General features: G+C 39.7%; 1 protein-coding gene across 1 annotated transcript; it reads left to right on the top strand.

Moving 5' to 3' along the window:
- Positions 1-1,705: 1,705 nt before the first annotated feature.
- Positions 1,706-21,683, top strand: LOC133121316 (globoside alpha-1,3-N-acetylgalactosaminyltransferase 1-like). The gene is made up of 4 exons (XM_061230519.1): positions 1,706-2,019; positions 17,393-17,428; positions 20,747-20,881; positions 20,987-21,683. The coding sequence occupies exons 1-4, from the start codon at positions 1,706-1,708 to the stop codon at positions 21,681-21,683; spliced, it is 1,182 nt and encodes a 393-aa protein (XP_061086503.1).
- The last annotated feature ends 432 nt before the right edge of the window (positions 21,684-22,115 follow it).

Here is a 22,115-nt window from a genome sequence, read left to right as displayed (position 1 = left end):
TATGGGTATGGACTTTGTTGTACGTCACTCTCGTTAAAAGCATCTGCCAAATGTCAATAATGTAATGCAATGTAATGAAACCAAATGATCTGGTTGCTAAGTAAATTTTATTTATATAGCACTTTTCACAGACAGAGTCACAAAGTGCAGTCTAATACTTCATTCACTGTTTAATTGGAATGTAATTGACTAACTGTTGTTGAAATTATATATTCATGTGATTATTTCATTATTCATTACTTATCATATTATTAATTGCTTATCCTTTACTAATTTCTTATACTATTATTGGTTGCTTATGCTGGAATGATCCAGAGTATACACACTTATTAAAGTGTCATAACTTGCTTTGTACTACTCAATATTATTTTCTGTCACTGTGTGAGTGGAGATGTCTCTCCCTGTCTGTACCATAGGCCTCCAAGGCCACGGCCATTAACCGTGTGTACTGATTTATCTTGTCTTGGTGCCTGAGAGCCTGCAGAACCGAAAACATAATGCCTCATGACGGAAGCTACTATGGAGATTATCTTCCGAGAAGTAGGGAGTTAAAACAAGATAAGATAGATTATTCTCAGACGCGCAGTTAATTGCACAGGCCCCTGCGTACACGTCATGCTTCAATGTTTTTGAGAACATGCACCTGCATGACGTACATTGAAGGGGGAGATATGAATAAACAATCTATAATAAGGAGAAGAGCGGTGGATTGTCTTTGAATATTGATTATCAGAAATATTAATGAATACTAATGAAGGGGCGTACATTTGTTACGCTCTGTGCCTACATATATCCAGACAAAGGTCCTGGAACCTTGGTCCTTGTTTTTGCATGTAACTTGGACCCTATGCGCATAGTAAAGATTGAATAATTTTTACTGTCTTTGTCTCTGAGTGATTTCTTACAGGACTAAATTAAAATTCCCACCACACTAACCTGCCTGGCAAATAAATAGTTAAACTTGATCTGCATGGTTTCTTGGACTGAACATTCACTGTTATACAGGTAATGCTTGGATACCCCCCTCAAGTTGGTCTAGGGAGGATGCACATTTAAGGTTCTGTTCCACTGAAAAAATCTAATTTTCAGCCAAATTGACCTTTTTCCGTTTACCGCTGCAAATCATCCCTCAGCTATTCAACTTTCAGGATAATACCACCTTTTGAATGATTATGCCCTGTGTATGGTGACATTAGTATAATTATTTATTTAAGTGGGAATGAATGGGAAGACAGAGAGACTATGGAAAGCACAGAGGGTATGAAGAGGCGACATGGCTCAGGCAGTAAGAGCAGTCGTCTGGCAGTTGGAGGGTAGACGGTTCGATCCCGCCCTGGGTGTGTCGAAGTGTCCCTGAGCAAGACACCTAAATGCTCCTGACGAGCTGGTCGGCGCCTTGCATGGCAGCCAATCGCCGTTGGTGTGTGTGTATGAATGGGTGAATGAGAAGCATCAATTGTACAGCGCTTTGGATAAAGGTGCTATATAAATGCCAACCATTTACCATTTACCATTTACCATTTACCATTTACCAAGAGGCAAAAAGGCTTGGGACTTAGATAGAAAATGGGAAACAGAGAAGTACAGGTGGCCGAAAGGGCACAGACGTGACCAAACCCTGGACAGTCGCCCACATAACACCACGGGGAGGAGGAGCTGGGAGGGTGGGCGGGAACAAGGGAGAGTAGAGCACAGAAGTACAGGGATGATCAAGGCAACAGTGACGGAAACTGGGAAAGTACAGGTGATTGCGGGGTTTCAGACGGCCACCGGGCTTCAGACAGGGTCTCAGGTGAGCACAGGGTCTCAGGAGAACACGGGGTCTCAGGTGAACACAGGGTCTCAGGTGAACACAGGGTCTCAGGTGAACACAGGGTCTCCGGAGAACACAGGGTCTCAGGAGAACACAGGGTCTCAGGGGAGCACAGGGTCTCAGGTGAACACAGGGTCTCAGGGGAGCACAGGGTCTCAGGAGAACACAGGGTCTCAGGGGAGCACAGGGTCTCAGGAGAACACAGGGTCTTAGGAGAGCACAGGGTCTCAGGTGAGCACAGGGTCTCAGGTGAACACAGGGTCTCAGGGGAGCACAGGGGTCCTTTTTTCTGGACCTAGAGGGGTGCGGATTCCAAGACGACGCAACGGCCAGAGCCGGAGCCTGAGACTGGGAATGTAGGCATAGCAGGGGCCAGATTACATTACATTACATTTGGCAGACGCTCTTATCCAGAGCGACGTACAACAAAGTGCATACCCATAACCAGGGATAAGTTCGCTGAAAGACCCTAGAGGTAAGTACAATTTCAACTGCTACCTGTACAACAAAGATAAGGACAAGGGCCATTTTTTTTTTTTTTTTTTTGAACAAACAAACAAACAAACAAACAGAGCAAAAGTCACCAAAGTTAACTATCCAAACACTGCTTACCTAGCCAACTAAAAATACCGATACACAAAGCAAGTCACAGAGACAACAATTAAGGATCACAGGGAGGTAGGGAGGGATGGGGAGAGGTGCTGCTTGAAGAGGTGCGTCTTCAGCTTGCGCTTGAAGGTGGGGAGAGATTCTATAGTTCTGACCTCAACGGGGAGTTCGTTCCACCACCGTGGAGCCAGATGCACCGCAGGGGCCAGAGACGGGTCCTGGAGTAGAATATATGAATATATAAAGAACATTTACACAAAGTAATAACATAAAGTTACATAAAGTTGCAAAATTGCAGTTAAAAAAAAACAACAAAACCGAAATGTCCAAAATATATTGCGCAGTGAACAAACAAGTTTTTTTTTTTTTTTTTTGATAGAGTTGATAAACTACTTCACTAATCAGTTATCCAGTGTGTCCATTCAACTCATTTGAGCACACAACATGCTGTTGACTAATCTGATATCTGATTTAGAATAGAATTCTGTCTATGATTAACGCAAGCCAATTATCATATCAGCAGAGGCTCATGGGCTAGCTGATCACCCAATCACATGCACACACAACTTCTTCCTTTATTGTGCATCGATAAGAAGAAAGTAATTCAGCTCCTTATCACTTTTATTATATGTTTTATTTTCAACATAAAATTATTATATGCAGGCTTTTTCCTTCATGTTTATCAAGGGTGCCAATCATTCTAGAGTTGATTATTTGTATACTCATTGAGCACTTTATTACATTGGTACTTTTTTAACTTAACAAAGTCTTGTGGACAGAAGAGACAAACATTAACATGTACCAGAGTGATGGTGTAGTGACGGGGACTGGCGGAGAACCAGGAGCGACTAAGGATAATACCTTATAAGCGGACACGCTAACGTGTTCACCACAAAATCCTGGGAGATAAGGGAACAGGGAGAAAACAAATACAGAGGGAATCCCGGAACAGGATACCTGACTCACAAAACTCGTTTTACCAGCTTGGTGCAAGGGCAAACGGTTGACACCGAAGCGCCAACAGACTGCCAGCGAGTGCTTTAAATACCCTCAGGATGTAGGCTCCCCTGGCACTAATGAGGGCCAGGTGAAAATAATAAACCCCTGCCCCCTGGTGGCCACAACCAGTCACTACCTCCCAACCCTGACAGATGGAAATAGGAAAGTGTGGAGAAAACAAATGTGCTAGCTAATCTAGACATTAGCTAGCACCTTATAAAATGCTACATCAAATGTATTTCACACCTGGGAAACTTAATATATATTAATTGTCCTTTCTGTGTTTAAAAGAACCTATTTTCATATGTTTTGCAATTGTCCCAAAATGATCCCTTATTGGCAAGAGGTACTTCTAATTGTTTAAAGATTTCCATTCTATATCATCCATTACATTACATTACATTATTGGCATTTGGCAGACGCTCTTATCCAGAGCGACGTACAACAAAGTGCATACCCATAACCAGGGATAAGTTCGCTGAAACACCCTAGAGGGAAGTACAATTTCAACTGCTACCTGTACAACAAAGATGAGGACAAGGGCCTTTTTTTTTTAGAACAAAGAGACAAACAAACAGAGCAAAAGTGACCAAAGTTAACTATCCAAACACTGCTTACCTAGCCAACTAAAAATACCGATACACAAAGCAAGTCACAGAGACAACAATTAAGGTTCACAGGGAGGTAGGGAGGGATGGGGAGAGGTGCTGCTTGAAGAGGTGTGTCTTCAGCTTGCGCTTGAAGGTGGGGAGAGATTCTACAGTTCTGACCTCAACGGGGAGTTCGTTCCACCACCGTGGAGCCAGAACATGGTTATGTTTATTTGAGACAATTAATTCTGATCCCTGGAGCAGTTATCAGAAAGTCAAGTCATATTCCTTTAGACTAAATATTTTACAGCCAGGAAGTACAGAGTTTTACAACATATGGCAGAACCATATACATATATAATGTGAATACGATGAATTTTGCACCACAGATTGTTTTTTATTGTCAAGGACTGGGACAGAAGAACCAACGCAGACTCAGGGATGATGTGAAGAAAGCAGGCTTTATTAACAGAAGGTATGTCCAAAACATAATCCAAAAACAGGCAATGGTCATAATCCAGGCAGACAGGTACATTACATTACATTACATTCATGGCATTTGGCAGACGCTCTTATCCAGAGCGACGTACAACAAAGTGAGCCACGTACAACAAAGTGGGGTAAGAAGAGTGTAATCCAGCATTAAAAAACCAGGTAGTCAGACCAGACACGTGAAAGTTCAAACACAAGATCCAAAAACACGGAGTCCAAAGCCAAGCAAAGATCAAAAGGGTCCAAACAAAAAAAACAAAAAAACAATGTACAGAAAACAGATATGGAAACTGTGTTGGAAACTACAGGCTAGAACCGAAGAGAACAGACTACGGACAGCGAAGCGGGACATAAGACACGGACAGCGGACAAGAAACAGAGAGAAATCCCAGAGAAAAGCACAAAAGGGCAAAGGCCACGGACGTGACATTTATATCCTTAAACATTCTTGTATGTGTACACTGTGTCCAGTTTTGCGGTTCCCCCGTCTCAGCCGTCTACAGCAGAAAGAAGCTCATCTTGCAAACCCCTGGACTGATCCGTAAAGTAGTCTAAGAGATGGTCTACTTAGCCAGTAGGCGTGGTCCTCGGATTGCCCAGCTTCCTTCCCCCAAACCAAGCCTACATGCCGCACACATACACCCCTTCAAATGAAAATGTGGAGATTGAGATAGAGCCGCAAATGAAATCCAACGGCGGGAAAGATGCGATAGAAAAGAAGGAAAAGTGAACAGCAAAGGGAGAGTAAATAATAGAGAAAGAGAGCAAGATCACTTATTTACTTCTGCAGCAGGTAAGTTTATTCTCCATTAGACGAGATAAGATGTATTTTATTGAACCCCTTTATTTGTCCTCTGTATTTGATCCATTGTAGTTACTTAGGAGCCGTGGGCAGCCACAATGCAGCAGGGGATCAACTTCAGTTCTGAGACCAGTGCCTTGGTCAAGGGCAATGGCAGGAATACACCTAATCTGACATGCATGTATTATTCTCAATTTTTGTCCATGTGTTATGGCATCACAACATTTGGCAAATCTGTTCAGTTCAGACAGACAATTTTTCATCCCTGGCAAATGAAATCCAGTACATTTTGTCATATCAATGCAAAACAATTGTGACCTGTTCTATCATAATCAGTCGTAAGTAGCAACGGCCAATTTCACATAGATCAATATTTATGTCAGTTTTATTTTACTTTTGGCCATTTTTGGCTTCATTTTGTAGAACAATAGAACAATATCTTGCCCATCATAATCTGTATGTCTTAATGCCAAATTAATATCTTCAAGACATTTTTCCTTTTTTCGAGGGTTTCCAAAAACATTTTACTTTAATAGGATGTGAAATAAAAAAAAAATCCTGGAATTTCCAGTGCCATGGTAAATCCCCCAGGATTCATGTTAAACCACTGCATGCTGAAGACCTAGGACCTGTAAAATGTACAGGGCGATATTTATGTTTTTAAACTGTATATGGATATATTTATTTGCCTTGTGTGGTTTAAGCCTAATAAATTAAATTACAATGTCTCCCCTATATCTTTGTTTATTAAGCTTTAACATCGGCTATCATAGCATAAAATGACAAAATATAAAACAAATCCATAACTACAATGCAGAGTAGATAGCTCAAACGATCAGAAATAAAACTACCCAAAGAGGTCTTTGATAGACCAATGTTGAATTTCTTTTTTTTTAAATAACAGCCTCATGTCAATAGAAAATACCAATGGATTGGATCTGTTCAACTCAGACCTGATCTTCGTAAATAGCCTATATGTACCTCGATTTTGCATCAATGAAGCTTTACATGGTGACATCGACTTGAGAACTGGAGAGTAATGTAGGCTACAGTCTTGACGTCTTAATGTACATAGATTTTCACTGATATAGGTAGGCCATAAAAATATATAAATGCATTGATTCATGCATTAAAGACTGTGTTTGTATCCTACACCATTGAATTGTATTGGATTGCATTACTTTGTATGCCCTTTAAAGATATTAAGACTGGTAGGAGTAGCCCCCACCATGGTTTTTACCCCATCCACAGGGTTAAATCTTAATATTTCACCTTTAATATTGTCAGAATTGAGCCAGAGACAAAAAAAACGTTTTTGTATTTGGCTCTACAATTTTTTAGCAGTATGTTATGATTTGTTTACACAAATCTATTAATGACTTTTTTCATTTAGCATTGCAAATACATCTAAACAGGGAAGAGGGTCAAAGTCCACTCGTAAAGCACAGCAACATGGGGGGATCAGGCTGGGCGAATGTGCAGGTGGTGAAGCCAGTGTTCCACAGAAACGAGACAATGCTTCTGCCAAAAACCCAGAAAGGGGAGAAGACAGCAGCTTCAATGACTATGGAAAATGCAGCATCCGGTTATGAGTTTACACAGCTGCTGAAACTCCTAGAAATAAAAGTTGGTCTATAACAGTAATATGAGGCAAATCCTGAGGTGACATACACTCAGTGGGCACTCTATTAAGTATTTATTAGACTTTGTTCAGATTAGATTAGATTCAACTTTATTGTCACTGCACAGAGTGACAGGTCAGAGTCAAAGTCCAGGGCTGGTGAATAATATGTTTTTATTTACAATTATATTCCGGTCCGGAAGAGCAATGCACAAGACAAAGCTTAACACATTGTTAAACATCTCCTGGTCAGTTCAATCTTTACAGTACATTTTTCACAGGAAGTGGCTTGTTCTGTCAAATGTCATAAATAAAATGTCGACACAATGCCAGTGGCCCTTCAGAAGGTCACCAGATGATGGCTCAGCCCCCTCCCAAACTCTCTCTAGTTTTGAGTTGTGCTGATAAGTTGCAAGGTGTCTTTGCAGGGTGTATTTATTCTTTGGTAGGCAATTAATTCCTGTTAATGTTAGCTGATACATATTTATCATTCATTAGTACAATAAACCATAATGTACATCTTTGTTAATATAAATCATTGTTGTTAATACATTCTTATTATTTGGTATACATGTTACATTTTAACATAAATTTTAGTAATTGGACAATCTCTTCCTTTGATGTACGTATGCTTCGCATTTGACAACAATGGTTCTGGTTCACACAGCACTTCTTCCAATACAATCTTTTGTACCAGGGCCTATCAAAGCACAAATTCGAATTTACAAAAGCAGAAATTTAGACAGAGGCCCGTCTCTATATTCCCCCTCCTTGTCTGCTTTGATCACTATCACCCCCCTCTTCCTTCTCAGATTCAGATGTAGGTGATACATCCCTGCTCTATATCTCAGCACTTCGAAAGATACAAATAAAAAAGGAAAATAGGAAAAAAAGAAAAAGAAGAAAGGTCATACAAAGGACGAGGACAAAAGGTTATCTTGTTCAACTTGAGCGTGCCTCCTGTGCAGGCTTGCACTGTTTTCAGAAGTCATTTTTATGAAGTAACATCCCACACTCAAAAGATATATGTTGTTTTGTTCAAAAGATACAGGCCGGGTTTCCCGATAAAGAACGTTCTTAAGAGATAAGAAGGCTCTTAAGAACGCTCCGGACCCTTCTTACAAAGCCTGCTTATGAAAGATCATCTTAGGCTAAGAAGGTGTTTCGGGAAACGCGTTTGCTTTTTTCAGGAGGCCTAAGAAGGTCCTTAAGAACTTTCTTAGCTTAAGAACGTTCTTAACGCATTCGGGAAACGCGGCCATATATGTTTTAAAGATGTATATGTTTTACTTATGGCAGTCAGCTCAGTGCTTTTTTAATAAGTCCTTTATTCATGGCCCCTCACAGAGTACAAGTAGGCCTACTATGAAAATGAAATACAGCTCGGCATCTAACCAGAAATGCAAAATAGTGCATGTGTTCAGAGATGTTCTTCTGCATACCACAATCGTAATTGGTATTTGGCAGACGCTCTTATCCAGAGCGACATACAGTTGATTAGACTAAGCAGGATACAATCCTCCCACCGGGATTAGAACCGCCGACCTTGTGTGTCCCAGTCATTTACCTTAACCACTACACTACAGGCCACCCTGTAATGTATGGTTATGTGTGCTCTGACCCTCTCGCATTAACAACGCATTTTTACCTGCAGAACTGCTGCTCACTGGATTTTTTTGTTTTTCTAGAGACTGTTGTGTTTGAAAATCATAGGGGATCTGTGGTTTCTGTGATACTCAAACCACCCTGTCTGTGGTATGCAGAAGAGCATCTTTGAGCAAACAAGGCATCAAACCTCAAAGGCTACAGCAGCAGAAAAGCATTATGTCTGAAGAACAAGTCTAATAAATACCTAATAAAGTGCTCACTGAGTGTACATGTACATCAATGTCTGGCCCCAGGGGTGTATTGAAGCATTTAGTCCAAACACTAACATACAATATGCTGCGGTTTAAACAAGTTGTACGGGATCACAATGCGCCATTAACATTTTTGTCTTAGGTTTCCGTATTTACATGTGGATGCACTTCCATGAAATGCGCAACCAAATCCTGGCCCCATATTGAACTGTAGCGTACGAGCTGATTTTGCTGATGCTGATGCGGATGCTGATCTTATTCAGTTATCAGAAACATGGCTTAGCAAAATGTATTTACTTATTTTAAATCAGGATATTTCTATTGATGCCTACAATGTTTTCCGTAAAGACCAACCCAAGAGAGGGGTGGCATATCAATCTTTGTAAATTACATACTTTTGGAATTTTTGGCACTAAATCTTGAAATAGAACATTCTTAAAGAACATTGTATTACTGTTGTTGGTTCTACAGACCCCCTTCTGCCATCAATGATACTCTATCCTCTTTGACTCAGCTTTTATCTCATGTGCACTATAGCTAAATTATTTTGGTTGGTGACATGAAATGGGATTGGTTGCGACCAGTTTCTAATGATTTTAAATCTTACTGTGATTGTGAGTAATTTTAGTAATTTCAGTTGATTAATTCATCCACCCGGCCAAATCTTAAATACCATGAGAAAGGTACTCTCGTTGGGCCTCATTTATCAATATTTTTTTTTATCTGTGTGAAAATGAATGTGTGATCGGAAACAAACTAAAATACCTTGTAAAAACCACGGAAATTTATTTCAAGCAAAATGACTGTGTAGCCTACACATGATCAGATTATTATTATTATTATTATTATTATTATTATTATTGTTATTATTATTATTTTAATTATTTAAATTAAATTGATCATTATATTAATGTGTGTGCTAGAGCTACTTTGTAACTTCTCTCTGCGAACATGATATGAACTATATATATATATGAAACTTATTTAGAACTTAACAACTTATATGCCGTGATGATTTCTTATAATAAACTTGTACTTGACCGGTTATTGTCGAAAATGAAGCTGATTTTCCTCGTGGAGAAACATAAAGCGATGTGCCAAACTTGACGAAGATCCACTGGGAGAGAAACGTGTGTAAGGTGTGTACATATCAGCGTGCTTCCTTCTTTTCATACAAACTAACATCTAAACATCGGTAATCAGAGATATTGCTGTTTCTGTCATCTCTGTCTTGGGTTCCACATTTTATGGAACAGGTAAAACAAAAATGGTTTGACATAAAACTGGAGGCAAGGTTAAAAAATTATAGGAAACCAATACATTTACAGAGAGGCCAGATATATAATCGACGGTCTAAGCAGGCTACGCTTTATTTATAGCATACATGTTTTATGGAATTTATATTGCACTTCTATGGAATTTATTAATGCTGTATACATTTTATGGAATTTATACAGCATTAATTCATCAGGACTACCGGAATTAAACATCATCCATTTTAATGTTGAATCCTGTTGCGTTTTTATGTGATATGAATAATTATAATATTGAATTGGCTTATTAATAATTGTACCACTCAAAATCGAAATAAAATATTAATTAATTGAATAATAAATGCACAAAGCGCGCTTTACAACCGGGCGCTTTCATTTCCGCGCACAATGCGAACAGCTGAGGCTCCAACGAACAAAATGACATCCGATAAACCCCACATTATTTGACCAAATGCATTTCCAAAGAATTTAGGGCGAATTTCGTTCGGCACACGTTTGATAAATGAGGCCCATTGACTTAATACTGACGAATGTTCTTCGTCAGAAATTTTCTCCTATTGGTGCGTTCTGCATTGACCTAAGTGACCACTGTGCTGTTGCTGCTGTTATAAAATACTCAGATCCAAAAGACAAAACCGCGCATTATTCATAAGAGAAATCTAAGGCGTTTTATTTATATCAATAGGCTAGGTCATAATGTGTCAAACGCTTCTCTTAATTTCTATGCTGATGATACTGCTGCAAATCTTGTCAAAGCCTTTCACAACTTGCAAAGTGCTTTTCATATTGTACAAAATACGCTTCGTCAATTGAGATGTTTTAGGAATTTAAAACCAATTGTTTACCAATTCAAGAAAAAACCGACATGACCAAACCCCTTAACTAGCGAACACTGCTTACCTAGCCAAACTAAAAATACTGATACACAAAAAAGTACATCACAGAAAGACAATCATTAAGGTTCACATGGAGGTAGGGAGGGACGGGGAGAGGTGCTGCTTGAAGAGGTGCGTCTTCAGTTTGCGCTTGAAGATTGGAAGAGATTCTACAGTTCTGACCTCAACAGGGAGTTCGTTCCACCACCGTGGAGCCAGAACAGACAGTAGTCGTGAGCATGAGGTGGAAGTTCGGAAAGGGGGAGGTGCCAAGCAGCTTGTGGAGACTGAAGGAAGAGGTCTGGCAGGGGTGTAGGGTCTGATGATTTTTTGTAGGTAAGCTGGGGAAGACCCCTTAACTGCTTGGAAGGCTAGCACCAATGTTTTGAATTTGATGACAGGCAGCCATGACAGGCAGCCAGTGGAGGGAAGTAAGCAGGGGGGGGAGATGTGAGTATTTGGGAAGGTTGAAGACCAGACGAGCTGCTGCATTCTGGATAAGTTGGAGGGGTCTGATGGCGGACGCTGGGAGGCCAGCCAAGAGGGAATTGCAGTAGTCCAGGCGGGACAGAACCATCGCTTGGACCAGGAGCTGGGTCGAGTAGGGGGTGAGAAAGTTGCGGATTCTCCGTATGTTGTATAGGAAGAAGCTGCATGACCGGGTCACCCCCGCAATGTTCTCGGAGAGGGACAGTCTGCTGTCCATCACCACGCCGAGGTTCCTTGTACTGGGTGATGGCGTAAGTGTGGTATCCCCTAGGGAAATGGAGAGGTGGGGAGAGGTAATGTTGCTCTTCAGGGCAAAGAGACTGAGCTTGTTTCCTCATCTACGTACTTAGGTATCTTAATTGGTGACTGTCTCTCCTTCAAACGATATATTCAGCACCTAGTTAAGAAACTGAAATTGGGTTTTTTCTTGCAAAACAGTTAATGCTTTTCTTTTGAGGCTAAAAGGAGACTTGTTGCAGCAACTTTTCTGCCTGTGCTTGATTATGGTGATGTTTTGTACTTGCATCCTCTCAGTGCCTCCATGCGCTCAACACTGTTTATCATGGTGCATTGAAATTCATTAAAAATAGGGCTCTTACTCACCATTGTACCTAATATGATTGGGTTGGTTGGCCGGTGCTGGCCACCATTGGTATATTCTCATTTATAAGGCAATTCTAATTCTGCTTCCATCGTACCTATAACGGTTGGAAGTTGTTGTTTATGTTCTACGCAGGATCTGACTGTTTCCAATACCTGTATGGAAATGTGGAAAAGGGCCTAAAAATTAAGGAGTGGGTCTCATTAGATGCCTTCAAATCCTATATGAAGGATTTATGATTTATGAAAGTATGAAGCTTTTTGTTTGTAAATTATTTGTGCTGCTGCCTGTGTTGGCCAGGTCTCTCTTGAAAAATAGATTTTTAAACCCAATGAGACATTCCTGGTAAAACAAAGGTTAATAATAATAATAATAATAATAATAATAATAATTATTATTATTATTATTATTATTATTATTATTATTATTATTATTATTATAATGAGTAATGACATTGACTGTCTTCACAGAACTGGTCATGAAGTAACCTTGAGACAAGCAACAGAGACCATTGAGCAAAATGTTGAAAGGTGGGTACCATTTTAAACACATGCTCTACGTTTCACTCCAATTGTATGGTGTAATGCAGTGTAAAATATAGTGTGTGCTGGATTTTCATTTAAACCGTTCTCCAGGGATCACAGTCTGCAATGAGAATAGCCACAAACAATTACAAACCAAAATACAGGAATGAAAAAAATTTATATATTGAACAATAAATACAATGTAGCTGATGCAGTTTTCCTTCTTGTGGGATCTTGCTATAAACGATATAACGATAAACTGAACGGCGTACTATCCAGAAAACCTGTTAATTGGCCTTTGAGTTGGCTGAGCATGCACAGATTGCATGTGAAAGACCCAAAGTCAGCAATATTACGTTGCATTACATTAATGGCATTTGGCAGACGCTCTTATCCAGAGTGACGTACAACAAAGTGCAAAGTGCACTGAAAGACCCTAGAGGGAAGTACAATTTCAACTGCTACCTTCACAATATACCATAAACTGGGCTCCAGCTTGTGCATTAGACCTGGGTTGAGCAGGTGCGTGGTGAAAGGGTGAACTGCGGACCTGTCTGACCAGAAAATTTGAAAAATAGTCCCTGTTGCTATGAAAATAAAACATGTGTGATTAAATTGCACATTCTCTGCTTTTAAGAGTATGCTAATATAATTGGTATCACCATATAGAAATGACAGCACTTTCATACATAGTGTCTGTCCCCCCAATATTATGCAAATGAAAGCAGTTTAATACTTCATCACATGTTTGCGTTCAATGACTGCTTGAAGTCTCTGACCCATACACATCACCAGGTGCTCAGTAGCGTGCTCTCTCTGGTGATGCTCTGCCAGCCGGTACTGCAACCATCTCCAGCTCCTGCTTGTCTGCGGAGCTAGTTGCCTTAGGTTTTATCTTCAGCATATGAAACAAATGTTCCAACGGATTTGGATTGAGTCACTTCTTTGTGCTACGGACCGGTTTCATGAAAGACAATATTTTCACGGTCCGGCCTTCAAGGGGTAGGGGATAAATACAACAAAATAAAATGGTACGACTGGCATAAAAACAAATATAAAGTGCATAAAAAATACAACTCACCATAACGCTGAATCAGTGGGAGTCCTGAGCTTGTTTCTTTGCAGCGAGAAGGTCCCATCGAGGGGTAATCGGAGACAATGACACCCAAAGTGTGTTCTTTATGTCTAGTCCACTGCAGAAAACCCAGCTTCACCGTGAGAATCACCGGTGGCGATGAACCCGTATTTTAAGTAGGGCTCCTGGTATTGTCTGTTAAATGCAGCTTTCTTTTTCTTGGTAGTCATAGGCTCTTCTTCTGTCTCCTCGTTGGGCCTTTTCCCCTTTGCAAAGAAGCTCGCCAAAGACGTTTGTTTAATTTTGGGGGTATCACGTGTACCGAGACAAGCCTTGACAAGTCTTGACATGCATAAAGCACGTAGGAAAAACGGATGTAATTGGAAGATAATCTGGTCGTTTTTCCAAAATAAAACATCTTTCAGACTGATCAATAAAATAAGGAAATAAAATAATAAATAAATAAAATAAAAATAACTGAAAGGAAATGTATTATTTATTAAGTTATTTATTCTTTCTGTGCGGACCGGTAGCAAATGACCCACGGACCGGTCCCGGTCTGCGGCCCGGTGGTTGGGGACCGCTGATGTAAACAATGCATTCCATTCATTTCCTATAGAGAGGCTTCCAGTGCATGTCAGAGGCAATTGCCTGGGACACAGAACCCGGATAAAACTAGGTGTTGCAGATTAAATATGAATCAAGATTCAGAAACATTGCTCTTTTTTTTTTTTACTCAAATGTTTTCAAAAATGTATTTTAGTGGACTGTTTAGGAGGAAAAACAGAAAGTTTAGCTATGATCTGCTATATTATTATATATTGCCAAGAAACAATGAACCGCAGCCTACCCAATCAGGTACCAACTACGTGGTAGACGTCCTTTGTTCTTGTTAATCCCATTGGCCGTCTATCTAACCAAACCCACATCAGGACAGTTGTCTGAAATCTGATAAAGGTAAGATACATTTTTGAGAATATGAAAATGTTTTTGCATGAGGCCCATTGTTTTGCTGTAGGATGAAACGCCATCCAATGAGTTTGGAGGGATTCAGTTCAGTTACATTAATGGCATTTGGCAGACATTCTTATCTAGAGTGACGTACAACAAAGTGCAAAGTGCATACCCAGAACCAGGGATAGGTGCGCTGAAAGACCCAAGAGGGAAGTACAATTTCAAGTGCACAGCAAAGATAAGGACCAGGGCCTATTAGATTCTTTTTTTTTTTTTTTTTGCCTTGAGAATGTTGAGGCCAGTTTCACAGACAGAAATGAAGCTTTGTCCTGGCCTAAATTGAGATTTGTATAGAGAATCTGTATTCAACATTTTATTTAGTCTAGGACTAAGATTAATCTGCGTCTGTGAGACTGGCCCAATATGTCTCATTAAATCAAAGTGTTACTTCCTAGAAATGTTCACATTTAATGTTACAAATGTTCTTACATGTATTATATCTTATTTAGGGGGGACACGTGTGCAATATTTCTTATTGCTGCTCACTACAACAGTTCTTATCATTGGGTAAGCAAAGACTTTAGATTTTGAAAGGAGGTCCAGTATGCTAACACACATACTATTTATTTAAAGTTTATTCAATAAAAAATGCTTTTGATTTGAGGTCCATTCACAAATCATGCCATCTGTCAGATGATTCGTTAACTTCTTACGAATGCCCCATGGTCATTTTGGCATTCAGCTTTTTTTTTTTCTTATCTGAATTTGTTTGTGGGTCCAATCCAAATATATGTCTGCTAATACATAATCAAACTCAATATGCAGTCTATGTTTCTATTTAGAATGCTTTGTCATCAGTCCTTGTGTTTGGTTTGGGACAAACGGAACCATTTTAAACTTTTTACAGTAGATTCATTTCTCCATGCAAAACTTTGTTTCTGTGTGGATGTTTGGAATCATTGTCCTGCTGGACAATCTACTTACAACCAAGTCTCAGCTTGCCAGCAGATTGCCTGGTACTTTGTTAAATGAATTGTGCCATTAATCTTAAATTGTGCCCCTGGATCTCTGGCAGCAAAACATCGATGACCCACCTCGATACAGTATTTGACTGTATTTATGAGGAACTTGTATTGATGAGGAACTCCTTATGTATTCCTCTTTTGCCACCAAACAAGGTCGACATTCTAAAAACATGTTTTCACTTCCTAATTGTTTCCCCACACCTGATTGTTATTTCCTCTCGTTACCTGTGTATTTAATAAACCCCTCTGTTTGTCTAATGCCCATAACTCAAGTAAGATTTTTTTTTGTGTCCTGATCGTATACTCTCCAGTGTTATTTCCAGAGTTGTGTTTTTACCAATTTTTTCTTAGACCTCCGCCTCTTGCTTTACCCATCTGGCTGGTTTTGGCTTTTTGACTTTAATGGTGGGTCACTGATATTTTTGGGCCTGTTTTCATTCCAGAGGTCCAGGGGAATTGGTTAATATCAATGGTATAATGCAGGGGTGTCCAATCTTATCCAGAAAGGGCCGGTGTGTGTGCAGGTTGTTGTTTTAGCACAGTACTAAGACAGCTGATTCTACTCATCAAGGTCTTGATTAAAGACCACGATTAGTTCATTAGTATAATCAGGTGTGTTACTGCTGGGTTAAAACAAAAACCTGCACCCAAGCCGGCCCTTTTAGGATAAGATTGGGCACCTCTGGTATAATGGATTCTGCCACAAGACTGAGACTTGGATGTAGGTGGACTTTCCAGTAAGACAATTGTCACGTCCTGTGTCCCTGTTTCATTTCCTGGTTTCCCGTTTCTATGTCTTTTCTGAGTCTTTGTTCCATTTCATGTTTTGAGTTTACTCTGTTCGTGACCACACCTGTCTGACCTTGAAAAAAAAGATCTCTTTCTACCAGTTCTGAGTCTGCACTTGGTTCCAGATATTCTGTGTGTGGCTTCACTGTTCTCTTCATCTGTTCTGTTGTTTTTCCTTTTTATTCTGATCTCTTGTAATGTAATGCAGTTTATTGTTTGTGCTCACTTCCGCAGACTATTTGGCAGCTACATTCTGTTTCATGATTTTGGCAATGTACAGTCTAAAATAAGGTATTTTCAAAGGATTGTGAAAGTCTAGCTTCTAGACTTTCATTCAACACTCACAGATTGCAAGTAGGCCTGGATTTTATAGATCTGGTTGATAATGACTACACGCAAAGAAACTGGATCGTAATATAATATTCAAGTTTGAAAAAGGCTTTATATGGAAGGAATACATCATTATAAATAATAAATAATATTGTCACAATAAATAATTGACAATGGCAATAAATAATGGCAATAAATAAATACAATCAATACAGATAATATTTCTAAACATAGTAACATAATATGATAATTTAGGATTATCGCACTGATACCGGTCTGGGTGTTAAATTATGCCTGTTGATGTACTGCAAGTGTTTTTCTTTAGAGAATCTTCTTGTCAGTCTGTCAATAATGGCACTTTGCAAAAATAAATTCTTCTAAAAATCAAATAAGTTTAAAATATGTGGTTTGCAAAGTGTGAAAGTCATCCAAAAAATATTGATTTCATTCAGTTTAACTATTCTGCCAAATTACTCAAATGTAAATGTATAGTACGTTTATTTAGGACCTTTCATTGAATTATTTTTGAAAGAATCTTATCTGTACAGAATGTTATACAGGTGCCTAAGACGTCTGCACAGTACTGTATGTCCTTTGCCTTGCTGTGATTTCTGCTTTTTATTTGTTGCACTATAAGATGATACATAATAAAAAAACTTGCTCTGTTTCAGACTACATTATGGGCAGTCCAGGGTCTTGACACCACCGTAAGTGTACATACAAATCACTATCTTGAGAAATTCATATTGTATAAAAAATTGTATAAGAGAATATCAATGGGCATCATGCAAAAACCAGAGAGAACTTGGCACATTCAGCAATTTATTAAAAAAAATTTCTTTGGTAGGAACAACATTTACTTTACACTAATTCCCTATTCACAACACATTCCAATAATTTCCTTTGGAGAGGCTGGCAGTGCAGAACCTCAGATCAAACTTAAGAATAACCACTGGCATACTGAGCAAGAGACATCGAACAGGTCGACCAAGGAAAACAACAGCGGGTGATGACAGAAACATTGTGAGTGCTGTGAAGAAAAACCCCAAAACATCAGTCAGTGACATCACAAACAATCTCCACAGGGCAGGGGTGAAGGTATCTCAATTAATTGTTCAAAGAAGACTTAGAGACCAGCAATATAGCATCAGTTTAGAATATCAATGGGCAGTGCAGAACCTCAGATCAAACTTAAGAACAACCACTGGCGTACTGAGCAACAGACATCGAACAGGTCGACCAAGGAAAACAACAGCGGGTGATGACACAGGGCAGGGGTGAAGGTATCTCAATTAATCGTTCAAAGAAGACTTAGAGACCAGCAATATAGCATCAGTTTAGGAAAATATGTGGTTTGCAATGTGTGAAAGTCGTCCTAATTGTGAGCTCCTGGATTGTCTGTGTATGAATTCTGTTTTCTGTACCCGTATCCCTCAGTCCAAAGGAGCTCCCTTGGAAACCCACCAGTCGGCACGCGACCATTCCGCAAGGGTAAACATCACCGTCACCCAATTATAATTGAAATCACAATAAATGTCATGAGTCATGGCGCACAGCTAAGGCGTTGGAATCACGGGCTGGAACAATGTGGCTTGGAGAAGGTGTGTCGTTCTACGGATCACTAGATCTTTGGTCACCGAGTGATGAGGACGTAGAGAGTGTATCCTAAGCGGTTAGCATGGGTAATTTAAATAGATTGGGTACAATTGGCAACCAAATTTGGAGAAAATGGGGGGCGGGGGGGGAGAGAATCTAAACAAAAGAAAACAGTTAATTAATGTCACCTCTATTTGTACATCCACACATAATGTACAGTACAGTGCAGAAGTCTTAGGCACCCTAGATTTTATTATATATGTTTATTCTTTTGTGTGTGTTAGTATAAAAGAACACATTTGAGATTTCCAAATATTCATTTTCCAAAAGATTAAATTTTACAGAGACATTTCTGTATTTAATAAAGAAAAAGGAACATATTACTGTAAGCAATTGACTATTTTTTACATCAAAACTTGATCAAGGCTGAGATCAGAAGCAAGGGAAGAAACTGCATGGCTATCTCAGAGAAGTGATGCAGTTTTAACGCTGAAGGGTGGTCACAAAAAAATATTGATTTCATTCAGTTTTCATTCAACTATTCTGCCAAATTACTCAAATGTAAATGTATAGTACGTTTATTTAGGACCTTTCATTGAATTATTTTTGAAAGAATCTTATCTGTACAGAATGTTATACAGGTGCCTAAGACTTCTGCACAGTACTGTATGTCCTTTGCCTCGCTGTGACTTCTGCTCTTTATTTGTTGCACTATAAGATTATACATAATAAAAAACTTGCTCTGTTTCAGACTACATTATGGGCAGTCCAGGGTCTTGGCACCACCGTAAGTGTACATACAAATCACTATCTTGAGAAATTCATATTGTATAAAAATTGTATAAGAGAATATCAATGGGCCTCATGAAAAAACCAGAGAGAACTTGGCACATTCAGCAATTTATTTAGAATTTTTTCTTTGGTAGGAACAACATTTACTTTACACTAATTCCTTATTCACAACACATTCCAATAATTTCCTTTGGAGAGGCTGGCAGTGCAGAACCTCAGATCAAACTTAAGAACAACCACTGGCGTACTGAGCAGCAGACATCGAACAGGTCGACCAAGGAAAACAACAGCGGGTGATGACAGAAACATTGTGAGTGCTGTGAAGAAAAACCCCAAAACATCAGTCAGTGACATCACAAACAATCTCAATAGGGCAGGGGTGAAGGTATCTCAATCAATCGTTCAAAGAAGACTTAGAGACCAGCAATATAGAGGTTGTCCACAAACCACTCATCAGCAGTAAGAATCAGAAGGTACAGAGTACAGAGGACTGATGAGACCAAGATTAACCTCTACCAAAGTGATGGAAAGGCCATAGTATGGAGACAGAAAGGATCTACTCATAATCCAAAATATACAAGCTCATCTGTGAAGCATGGTGGAGGAAGTGTTGTGGCTTGGGCTTGCATGGCTGCTTCTGAGGTGGGCTCACTAAACTTTAGTGAACTTTATTGATTGATGCCACCTCCTGAAGAGGACATTGAAGGGAAAAAACCCCAAAACAAACAACAACCGAGAGAGGCTGCAGTAAAAGCCTGGAAGCATCACAAAAGAAGAATGCAATAGTTTGCTGATGTCAATGAGTCACAGGCATGATGCAGCAAGGGATATGCTACCAAATATGAAGTGCTCACCGAAAAATTGGGTGGTCTGATGCCAAACGTGTTATATTCTAAGTAGTTTAACGCATCGCGGTGTAATACCGGGAAATAAAAGCTGAAATTCTGAACTCGTGTTCATCTTTTTATCTCAACTTCAAATGTATTCAGTGTATTGCAAAAACAACGGAATTGGCCTTGCTCTTCCAATACTTAAAGATTTACACACAAAAAAGTACTCAAAACATCAATAAACTCCATTTTCTGATGCATGAAACTAGGCAGACACTTTTGGTTAACTCACTAGCAAACTTTCAACTTAGCTGAAGGACTATAAACTAGCTCAGTTGTCGCTAACCAGCCCTTATTCCACAACTTGTCATTGGCATTGGCGGCATTGTTATTATTATTCACATCAGCAAATTGTTTTCTATTCATTAGCTGTCTCCTATTTATCGAAGCACACATTCTTTTTGAGAATATACAAGCACCATTCCTGGTGCCTTTGAAATTTAGCTGTGCGCTGTCCGGTCATAGTTTTTCGGATTTTCTCTATTTATTTGTTTAAACGGGAAGAAACAGCCCAAGGTCCTGCTGCTCACATAGAGGAACTATAAACACAGCAATGACGAAAAGAGTGGGAAATTGTATGTTTTGCCATCAGCAGACTGCATGTTGTCATCAGCAGACACTAGCATGTTGCTGGTAGCCTAATGTTTACACAGGTAGCCTACAACAGCACAAATTAAAGTTGTAAACAATCTTGAAACAATGAAGCAATTAATCCAATTTTCTCTGCTACTTTAATGTGTGCCCCAGGAGGTCTGATGTGTTGACTGTCTCTCCGTGGTTGGCTCCCATTGTCTGGGAAGGAACGTTTGACCCTGTAGTCATTGACAGCATGTACAAGCCCCTGAACCTTACCATTGCAACCACTGTATTTGCTGTTGGAAAGTATGACAACATTTCCATTCACTTTTATTCATTTTGTTTAAAAGCCATCTCATTTTAGCAATCTGTCTGGATGACTGGACTGTAATCTCTAATGTTTTCTGACAGATACACCCGCTTTTTGGGCAACTTCCTGGAGACAGCAGAGCAGCACTACATGGTGGGGTTTAAAGTGCACTACTACATCTTCACTGACCAGCCCGAGCAGGTGCCTGCAGTCACTCTGGCCCCTGGGAGGATGCTCAACATCACCAAGGTCCCCAAATTTAGCCGGTGGCAGGAGATCTCCTTACGGAGGATGGAGATAATTCAGACGGCCATCGAGGAGCACATCCATAAAGAGGCCGACTACATCTATTGTCTGGATGTGGACATGAAGTTCCACAACCGCTGGGGGCCCGAGGTGCTGGACACCCTGGTTGCAGCAATTCACCCATGGTTTTACACCATGGACCGTGAACGGTTCACTTACGAGCGGCGCTCTGCCTCCAAGGCCTATGTCCCAATGGACCAGGGGGATTTTTACTACGCGGGGGCTGTGTATGGGGGTCGTGTTGAGGATGTATACAAACTGACAAAAACTTGCCGCGAAAATCTAGAGGAGGATAAAAAGAATAACCTGGAGGCTATCTGGCAGGAAGAAAGCCACCTCAATAGGTACTTTGTGTACAAGAAGCCCACCAAACTGCTGTCCCCAGAGTACAATTGGGATGATGCTAAGAACACTAAGAAAAACCCTGTGATGAGGTTGATTCGTTTGTCATCTGTTATCAAGAGCATGGCTGAAGTCAGAGAAAATGAATAGCATAATAATAATAGTAATAATAAGCAATTTGCATTCCTGAGCCATACAGCTGATGTAATGGATTAAAAAAAAAGATTCACCAAAAAGAGTAATTTTAGAGAAGTCCATTTTGAAGCATTTTTTTCTTTTTTTGGTTTAATTTTAATTTTCGATTTCCTCCTGATAGATTCAGAGATCATTTCTATTGATGGTTATAAGTGACTGTCAGGCACCAGAACAATGAACCCAAATAGCAAGACCACAGAAGTTAACATTAAAGTCTTTATTCCCTTCACAGCAGATCAGACAGGGGCCGAGAACCAACAAACAGGAATGGTGTAGATAAGGCAGTTCATAAACGAAAGTCCAAGCAATGGTAGGGTATCCAGGCAAAAAGAAACACTGGTACTTCAAAGAATGGTCGTGGTCACAGGCAAAGTGTCACGTTTCAGG

Source organism: Conger conger, chromosome 2 (assembly GCF_963514075.1).
Source record: "Conger conger chromosome 2, fConCon1.1, whole genome shotgun sequence".
NCBI classification, from domain to species: Eukaryota; Metazoa; Chordata; class Actinopteri; order Anguilliformes; family Congridae; genus Conger; species Conger conger.
This window is presented reverse-complemented; position numbering and strand designations above follow the sequence as displayed.